Source organism: Carya illinoinensis, chromosome 15 (assembly GCF_018687715.1).
Source record: "Carya illinoinensis cultivar Pawnee chromosome 15, C.illinoinensisPawnee_v1, whole genome shotgun sequence".
Classification (NCBI taxonomy): Eukaryota; Viridiplantae; Streptophyta; class Magnoliopsida; order Fagales; family Juglandaceae; genus Carya; species Carya illinoinensis.
In genome coordinates, this window is record NC_056766.1 from 17,617,975 (window position 1) to 17,628,355 (window position 10,381).

The 10,381-nt window shown below is 36.1% G+C and overlaps 2 protein-coding genes across 2 annotated transcripts; both read left to right on the forward strand.

Annotated features, from left to right (window-relative positions):
- The first annotated feature begins 4,082 nt into the window (after positions 1–4,082).
- On the forward strand, positions 4,083–6,932 carry LOC122295363 (U-box domain-containing protein 6-like). The gene is made up of 4 exons (XM_043104368.1): positions 4,083–4,196; positions 4,498–4,683; positions 5,207–5,314; positions 5,872–6,932. Exons 1-4 carry the CDS (start codon positions 4,143–4,145, stop codon positions 6,514–6,516), a joined length of 993 nt encoding a protein of 330 aa, XP_042960302.1. The 5' UTR covers positions 4,083–4,142; the 3' UTR covers positions 6,517–6,932.
- Positions 6,727–8,200, forward strand: LOC122296718 (U-box domain-containing protein 5-like). Its single transcript, XM_043106518.1, has 2 exons — positions 6,727–6,956; positions 7,483–8,200. The coding sequence occupies exons 1-2, from the start codon at positions 6,727–6,729 to the stop codon at positions 8,198–8,200; spliced, it is 948 nt and encodes a 315-aa protein (XP_042962452.1).
- The last annotated feature ends 2,181 nt before the right edge of the window (positions 8,201–10,381 follow it).

Sequence of the window (10,381 nt, forward strand, 5' to 3'; positions counted from 1 at the left end):
AATGGGAGATTAATCTTTTGGTCGCGCAATTTGGTTTATGGATGGTTAACTTTGGAAGTGGCTATTAAGTTACCAAAGTTGGAATGGGATGAAAGTTTGGTAGGTAAAGCAGAGACGTCGTGGATATTAATAATTTATGGTGTGAAGATAATAACCATAGGATTTATTGGGAGTTGTCGATGATATGTATCTCTCAATTATGTTCAGAGTTGTATCCTGTATCTTTTTGGCACTAGTGTTTGATCTTGCAAATTTCGAGGACGAAATTTGTTTTAAGGGGGGAGGATGTGATGACCCACTTTTACGTGTATTTTTACTAAAGGGTTGTTTTTAATTTAATTAATATATTGGTTTATTTATTTTAAATTAATGTATTTTAAATTGGTTTTAATTTATTTGATGTTGTGTTTAATTTATTTTAGTCGTTTTATAGTTTTTAATATCGTTTTCTGCCGTCCTTCGCCGCCCCTTTGACCGCCCAATTTTCCTCCGTCCGGCCACTGTTTAGTGCACCACCACCACCATTCTCTTCCCCTTCCACCAGAGATCATCCCCACCAATTTTCAGAGCCATTGGACCAGCCGTTAGCCGCCACGAGCCCTTGGAAGTCACGGCATCTGCTTTGTTTTTTCCCCTGTCGCTGGTTGCTTTCGCAGCCTAGAACTGCCGCTCGCCGTCGGCGTGGCCTACACCACCCATCCAGTTTTCTTCCCCTTTCACCGGTGAACATCCCCACCAAGTTTCGCCTCCATCCGAGCCACCGTTAGCCACCACGAGCTCTTTCAAGCCACACGGTTTTTCACCGTTTCCGGCATCGTCACACCACCTCCGGCCACCATCTCTTCACAGCTTCTTCCCCTACCTCTTGCCGACCTAACCCACCCATTTCCGGCCTCGATCCGTTGCCGGAGCAGCTCCCACGAGCTCAACTCTGATTTGGGCTTTTTCCGCTTCCTCCGTCATTTCCACCGCCACCCACGACCAAAACTCATTTCCCTTAACTTCATAAATATCTCAAGACCATTCCCTATCAATTTCGTACCTTGGTTCGTCCCCGTTCGAAAGTGGGTAATTTATTACCCACGGCCACAGTGTAAAATTACACTGTTATGTTGCTTTTCCTCTGCTGTTTGCAACGCCGCGAGCTTTCAAAAAATATCGTGTAGTGCTGTAAGTATTTCCCAAACTCTACTTTTAGATTTAAATATATTTTTCTCATTCAATAAATATTTGTTGATGGTTGGTTGATTCCGAACTGAGTCCGAGGAGTTCGGGGGTCGGATGGATGGAGGACGGAGTTGCTTGATTTATTGATTTATGGTTGGTTGGTTGTTTGTGCATTGAAATTGCATTTACATGGTGCATGCATGTGCGTTTTATTTAATTGGAGAAAATCCTGTTTTATTGGCGTAAGTGGATTTTCGGGTGCATGTGTCTCACGAGCCCAAGCCGGGATGGGTTATTATCCCGGTGGAGCTCCTCTGGTCACTCGGGAGCGTAATATACTGAGTGACGTTTCCTGACTTGTCTCTGAGCGATGACAGGAGCGGGGGCTAGGGGATGCTTGGCTACGAACTCACCGGGTGCGGAACTGGGCATCACTCTACGCACCAACTCCGTGGTCCTTCGCTAGCGAAGGCTAGAGGATGCTGGCTACGAACGCGCGGGGGCGGAACTAGGCATCGCTCGTTTAGGTGTCACACGTGTGGTCGTTACCTGCGGTGTGACACTGGAGGCAGGGTGTGCGGATGACCCCTAGGGGAGGTCACGGTGCATACGTGTTAATCGGTTAATGGATTGAGTTGGATATAGGCCAAATGTGACTTTTGGCGTGATACTTGGAAATGATATGTTTTTGGGCCAAATGGAATTTTTGACGTGCGTGGAAAAATATGATTTTATGAGTTTTGAGCATTGATATCCTTTCATGCATATTGTTTGAGTTTTATATATTTTTATCTAGTGGTGTTTGGATTTTACTTACCTGCGACACCATTTTTGGTACCGTAAATTTTTGATGTAGAGTTTGAGGATGAGGAGGAGGAGACTGACCCCGAGGATGCGGCTCCGCTGGGGTGCTAAAGTTAAAATTTAAGTTTTGTTGTTGGTTTAAATATATATTCGTGCTTTGTAATATTTCTTTATGTATGTTTTAAACAGCTTTGTAGTATATTAAGAAAAATTCTGGTACTTAGTTATATGACTTTACTATCCGCTGCGTGTTTCTTCGTGCACATTTGTTGCTTTTACACACATTTGGCACACGTCGATAAGGTGATGACCCGTGATGTCATCATCCGGACGTCTCGATTTTCTCGTATCCGTGCGTGGGGATTTAGGGGCATCACATTGCTAATATATTTTTGCAAGGAAATCATATCATTAGAAATGAGCATAGATGTTTTTGTAAAGAAAAGATATTGTTAGTAATGATGTTTTTATAATTCCGTCCTTCTATTTGGAAGGATATTGAAATTGTTACTAACATTTTTTTGTAAAGAAATTGTATCGTTGCTAACATATTTTTGTAAGGAATTGATATTGGTGCTAATGACGTTAGATGGTTTGCAAGGAAAATGTATTTTTGCTAATGAAGTTTTTATAATTTTGATAACATCTTTTTGCAGGAAAATTTAAATCGTTGTTAACAAATGTTTGAAAAGGCTAATACATTGTTGGTAATGAGGTTTTTTAATTCCACTCCTTCTATTTGCAAGGAAATAAAAATTGTTACTAATTTATTCTTGCAAGGAAATTATATCGTTGCTGATATATTTTTACAAGGAAATAAAATATTTTACAAGAAAAATACATCGTTAGTAATAAGCTTTTCATTATTCTACTCTTCTATTTTCAAGGAGTTGAAATATTTTTGTAAGAAAATTATATGGCTGTTAACATGTTTATATAATGAAACCATATTGTTGCTAATTTATTTTTATAATTATGATCTTATTTCTGCAAAGAAATTGAAATCATTGTTAATATCTTTTGTAACGAAATCATATTGTTGCTAATGATGATATTCACGAAATTCTATCATTGCTAATTAGTTTTTTACAATGATTTAATTTCTTTGGTATTGATATATCAATTAGTCATTGGGTACATGTTTTGCAACAAATTTGGTTTGTTGCTAATGAGGATAAATCTTTTTATAATAAAATTATATCATTGCTAATTAGGTTATCTGACTTGGAATGGAATTATATCGATACTAATGAGCATCCGTGTTTTTGCAATGAAATTAAACTATTGCTAATGGGTAGAAACTTTTAGCAATGCATAAATATCGTTGTTATTGTCTCAAAATTATTACTAACTAAATTGGCATTCCAAACTTGAGGTATCTTGCAACGATTATTTCGCAAGGAAGTTTTTTTTATTACAATTGCATCATTTTGCAAAGAGAAATAAACTTTTTTGGGAAAAAAATGTACACTTTCGCAAGGAAAAAAAATTCGTTGCGAAAAGCATTTCTTGTTGGAGTATATATATTAAGCGTTGACTGCCGGTCAAAAGTGGTAAACATTTTGTGGAATATGAAAATATCAATACCATTGTTGTAACTTGTGAGACCAGGCGACTGCCCATTTCACGCCGTCCTATGCAAGACCCAAGTCTTCAACCTTTGACTGGGTCGTCGTCTCGTTCATATGATTAGAGTCTTACTTTTGCTTTCCTGTCGTGTCAAATCTGGAAGAATACAAAGTCAGTGTCTTATTCTTCATTATATTTGTCTTTTTGAATGCCTTTAATTATCTGCACACAATGAGAGAGATCAGAATAATATATGGAGTAAATTTTAATCATCTCCATTGTTTCTTATTTTACTGTCTTCGACAGTTTTTTGCGAGTTTTGTTATCGTAATAGACTACCCATTTTCGCCAATTCTTATACAAACAGAGCCAGCTGGGTTCGTGTTTTCATTGGTTTTTGGTGTAATTTTTTTTTCCTTTTTCTAATGTTTCTTGTCATCTGAGTACAGTCTTGCTATTTGTGTAAAATTGATAGAATTGCTATTGTAGATATTCGTAAGTAGTGGAAGTCGTATGATTTATTAATTTCTGCCAAAAAAAAAAAAAAAAAAAAAACAGCTCAATTTATGCAAATGAATTGATCGTGTTAATTTGCAGATTGGATGGAGAACAATGCTGCTGAAGTCGTTGAGCTTCGATATTATTGTACAATTAAGGTGAATACTCTCACACAAATGTTGCAGTTTTCTTTAATGACATTTTCCAAACCCTCATGGACAGCTCTGGGTTAGAGTTCACTGGTCTTGATATTATTCCCTATCAGGACATAGATAATTGATTCTAGGTTGACAACCATTCTAGAATGTACAGAAGTGTTGGCTAACTATATTTCAAACCATACAGTGATCCCCAGAGAGATAAGGCTTTATGGTTCTGTTCATGTATTTTTTTAACTTTGCTTATTCCAAATTTCCCTGTTCTGCTACAACTTTCTGACTAAATTACAATTGGATGCAGGTTCATCGTTTAATGTGTTTAGAACTAAAGAAATTCATTGACAGAATCTCGGAAACATTACCAGCCATTGAGTCTGCCCCGCCACGATGCACATCGGGAATACAGGCACTGTGCACATTAAAAATTGCAATGAATAAAGCAAAATTACTTATACAGCACTGCTCAGAGTCTAGTAAACTCTACCTGGTACATATTCTCTTGTATACATTCTGAGTAGTTGGGCTTTGCTTCTGGTTATCAATAAAATTTCCCATTACCTATACAAAAATATTTTTCTGACATAGTTTGGACACAAATGGGGTGTTTGAAACAAAAAATATCTGCATTCATACAATTTTTCATCTGTCATTTTGCAAACCTGAATTTCTAATGTGTACGAGAAGGAGATGTCTCATCCTCTTCTAATAAGAATGAAGATTGCATCTTTTGGTTACTGATAATCGCGTCAGGATAGTGTTCGTTATTTTATAAAATCTGTTAAAACCAACCTCAATGTATGCTAACATTATTAGAGCTTTAAACCATATAGAAATTATTTTAACTCTTGTTTATTGCTCAATGAACATGTTATAGTTGACTTAACACCTTTCCAAGTTGTAAACTACATTTTAAAGCCATGCATTGCGTTCAGTCCTATTAATATTTGTATGTAGGTTCTCAAGGGTTTTATTTGCATCGTTCTTCACTATTAAATTGTTAATATTTTCAGGCAATTACAACAGAGAGGATAGTTTCCAGATGTGAGAGAATACGGAAACCTTGGGTAGTATCTTTGAGTCAAATTCAAAATATGGTCCCATTGCTATTGGCTGGAAAGGTTTGCAATACTTCAAGCCCTTATTATATATATTTAGGAAATGGTGAATAATCCAAGATGTTCAAATTCATTTTGTTCTAGATTTCTATGCATGGCTTTGTAGGTTGTATACCCTTCAATGCCTCAGTAGTAGTCCCCTTCCCAATCAACTTTTCCTGCTAAATGGTGCTGAATGGAGTAGAGAATTAAAAGAGTTTACACACCTCTGATGGTTCGACCTCATAATGCAGGCTCCACATGCTCATGTAGTATGAAACAGAACATAATTAACTGTGACTGTTGTTTTAAAGGATCCTTACTTGTTTCACAGACTTCCAAAATGGACTCTACTGAAGAGTCTCAGTTTCCATTTGTCTTCTTTTTCATCCCTTTTATTTTTTATTTTTTCTATCTTGCTTTAAGTTTAGCAATTCTAATTTGAAAAATTGTTAGCTGTACTTTTTGATGACCTTATATTGCATATGCTGTCTGAAGTAGTCCAAGTCACTACATTATATGTCTGGTCAGTGCACCTTTTAATCCCTCAACTAAATATTCAAATTGAACATTCTCTGTAGATATTTGGAATTGCCCGTGATCTTAAGCGCACAAAGTTTCCCCTTGCACCTGCTGAAGAAGAGGCTGGGAAGGTTATATTAGGACTACTTCGACAAGCAATTCCTATGTCCAATTCTGTAAATGATTTAGAACTCCAGGCTCTTCAACTTGTAGCTTCGACACTAAAAATTACATTCCCTTCTGCAGTTTTGATAGAGAAAAGATCTATTAAGCGTTTACTTGATAAAGCCACTGACACAGACCCTATGAAAAAAATCTTGAAGTGGTTGTTCTATCTTTTGAGGAAATATGGAGAAATAATTGGACGAAACCAGGATGATGACAGCCATAATCAGCGTGATGAGACTCGAGCCAATGACTTTGGTGCACCCGAACCTCCCAAGGAGTTCAAATGTCCCATCTCTATGCAGGTGATGCATGATCCAATGATTATTGCTTCTGGGATGACGTTTGAACGATTTTGGATAGAGCAGTGGTTTAATGAGGGTAACCAGACATGCCCTATAACTCATATGAAGCTTGAAAACTTGTTCGTGGCTCCAAACTCTATTCTGAAAGAACTCATATCAGCTTGGTCTTCCCAGCAGGGGATTACTGTTCCTAACCCATATTTAGAACCAAACATTTCCTCTCTTTTCTCCTAGGATTCTTCATTTTCCAGTTCCATTGCTAGCTTTCCTAGTTCTGCGAATAACTTGAACCTTCAACTTAGTGTTGTGTCCATACGCTCTTCAGGGACTGATGATGTTTCAGAAATTTTAGATGACTTTAGTGAAAGCAGATTAAGTTGTAGGCATGGACAGAAGAATGCAGTTTCTGAAAAACTTAACCACTCTACAGAGAGTTATGGAAACATGTTGGCTTCTCTTTCCAGACTTGCTGCACTTTCATGGGGATCACAGTGCAAGACAGTTAGAGATGTGAACAAAACACTTCAGGAAAATAAACACGCATGTCATACTTCAATTTCCAACCGTTGTGTCAAAACTTTGATTAAATTTTTGAAGGATGCAGATGAATTAAATGATGTAAAAGAACAGAGAGATGGAACAGAGGTGCTGCTGGCGATTTTGAGAAATAACAGGTGATAATTCTTTTGCATGGATGGTTTTTTTCTTCTTTTCTACATATTATAGCTTTAATTTTGAGCCTTTATGGTTTCAAGGCATGAGGCTTTCCATTTTTCTTGAAATGAGAAAAATTGAAACAGAGGAGCATAGGATTGAAGATTGTAAGGCATGCTACAAACGTATGGTTTCACATCAACCAAAAGAGCCATAATGATTAGATCAAAATGATAGAACCTACTGAAGAAAAAAAGAAAAAATCATTTTTTGGGGGCTTAAACTTTTAGGTAGGTAACTGGGAACTTATATGAAAGATGTTCTATGGGTTTTCCAAATAGTTGTAGAAAGTAATAGATAGTGAATGAATTGCTAGTATAAACAGGCGAAACATTTTTTCATCCTCTTAACTCTGTCTGCTCCCACCCTTTGGTAGTGGTTGTTGTGAGCATGAACCTATTTGTTCTTCTTTCTATTGTTCATTATATTTGGTGCATGATAAATTACTAGATCCTATGCTGATCAACTTTCTGCTGTTTCATGTAGCAGTGAAATGCTACTGTTTGATAAAGATGAGATTTACGTGTTGGTATCGTATATTGAAACTGAAATCACGGGAGAAGTCCTTCGTATCATAGAGGTTTTGTCTTCCCAACCTGAATACAAGTATATGATAGTGGCATCTAGTGTTCTTCCTTCCATTCTTGAAGTCCTGGATGCCAAGACCACGGACTTTCAAAGTATTGCCATGAAGATACTGTGTAATTTGTCTTGCAATTGTGATATTGGATACCATATAGTGTATGTGGACTGCATTCCAAAGCTGATTCAGTTATTGGGTGATCCAGATCTGGCACAGTTTTGCATTGAGATCATTAGGAACCTATGCAGTATAGAGGAGGTTTGGATTGCAGTAGCTGAAACCAGCTCATGCATCGGTGACATTTCCCAAATACTCGAAACTGGAACAAAGGAGGAACAAGAACATGCAGCAGGTGTTCTTCTTTTTGTATGTCGTGAGCATGCTGACTTCTGTCAACTGGACATGAGAGACACCACCATACAATCTTTAGTCGATTTGTCTCTCAATGGGAATTCCATAGGTCAAATAATTGCCTTTGAATTGCTCCACCTTTTGGAACATGTCGAACATGATCCTTCAGAATGTTCAATTCTCGAAACTGATCTGGCCCTTCTCGACATCTCAAGCTCCTCCAACAACCAGTATGAAGATAAGAAACTGTCTTACAGGGCATTTATTTGAAAAATGATATGGAGATAAGGGGTGAGTTATCAACAACTCAGTACGCAGAGAACATATATTAGTGTGCAAACATGAGCATTTACAGAGTACAGAATGTCAAACAAAACACTTTTTATTTTCAAAATGCAGAGTCAGAACATATTATAAAAACTATAAGAGTGAAAGTTCAAAAATATTCTTATTCAAAATTCCTTTTGCACAACATAACTAAAACACCATATCAGAATATAATTTCATTTTTAACCCCAGTGGTAGGGTTGTGCAAACCCTAGCGGCCAGCCAAGCAGAAATAGAATGTGAATCTTTTCCTTATTTATTCTTGAAACACACAGAAAAGACCATTAGAAGAATAATTTTGTTTCCAAAGTGAGTGCACCAGAAATAGAATGGTTGGTACCAACCCAAACAGAAACCACTATAAGCACCCATGGTAGGTTAAATAGATCACTATCTACAAACCAAATCCAGATTCAGAATGTCATGCAAAAAAATTTCAAAAATCATATCATATCATATCAGAATACAGAACATCTTCAGAACATAACAGAATCAGATTACAAAAATATAATTTATACAGAAAATTCCATATTCCATCTTTTTGCAAAGTTCAAAAACTGAATGCTAGAAAAATAAGCTCGTGTTTACATCAATCATGACAAAAATGATTTCTATTTCATCAGAGTTCATGAATGACGTCAAATAAATAACTGAGGTTGTTTTCATAATTCTTTTCATAACATATAATGCGTATTTTCATAAATCAACTTTTGTTCATTTTATTTTTATGCAAAGTCTAGCATAGAAATCCCGTTTACTGGAACTTCTTAGCTTTTCAAAATTTCTCTACAACAGTACTAAAACAATCAATCGTCACCTATAAAATAGTCATATAATTTTCGTAAATTTCTGATCAAACATATATTTCAATATTTAAACCCGAAATGTTAAATTAACCTATTCTAAATCCTCAAAACCCAAAATCCTCATAATTCCTAAAATATCATCATTTTCCAAAATTATAAATTATCTACTTAATATATTTAACCTAATTTCAACTCAAACATCAGTCTATTTAAAAGATCAAAATCCAACCCATGAATATTATACTGATTTTATTACAAGCAACTCCTGATTACAAAATAACATAAAAATACACGTTCAAACTTTTAAAATAATTTAATACTAAATAATATTATTTTAAAACAAGGTCCATATAACATGGGTTTAAAATAAAAACGAAAATAGGCCATGTAAAACCAGTGGTATTTTGTTTTTTTTTTTTTGGAATTAACCAAAACATGCACGGTTTCCTTCGAGAGTAATCTCAAATGTACAGTTTAAACCCATCGTGCTTATACTTTGAGGACAAAAATATTTGTAATATTAACTAGAGGGCAGAATTGTAATTTTGGAAAACTAATCCTCCTTACCACACGTAATGGACTAATGTAAAACACAAAACCGAAGCTTGTTTGCAGGTAGGGCTGTATACGAGCCGAGTTCGAGCGAGTTTGGGTTGTGCGAACTCGGCTCATTCACAACTCGAGTCGAGCCCAAGCTCGGCTCGTTTATTGGACGAGCCGATGTTGACGCTCGAGCTCGGCTCGTTTACATTTAACAGAAACTCGAGCTCGGCTCGAACTCGGTTTGTTAACGAGCCGAGCCCAAGCTCGACTCGAGATCGGCTCGAGTACATATATGTTATTTGCAACTTGTAAAATATACAAAAAATATTCTGCATCAGAATAATAACAAATTATTATTTTTTAATGGAGAATAATAACAATAGCAACTTAAATTTAAATTTACATCATGAAGCCTTCTAGAGACTATTTATTGACATTTACTTTCTAAATAGAACTAGTGAATGAAAACAGAGTTTATTTACAAATTACAACAGTAAGAAATGAAACTTAGTACATTAAACTCCAAAACAAAGAATGAGATCTAAAATTGAAATCAGTGAAGTCCTCAATCTTCACGAATGCAGCCCAGAAGTCAGAACCATATACATTATTGCGCTGCTGTCTGCATACACTAACTAATACACAAAAAAATTTGTTAACAGAATTTTAATCCCTTGCTCAAGTACTGTTAACTTAGTATACTGTCAAGGGATTTGTAACAGGAATGCAAAACTTAATTTGCACGAAATAAATGGCATATTTCAAACAGGTTGAA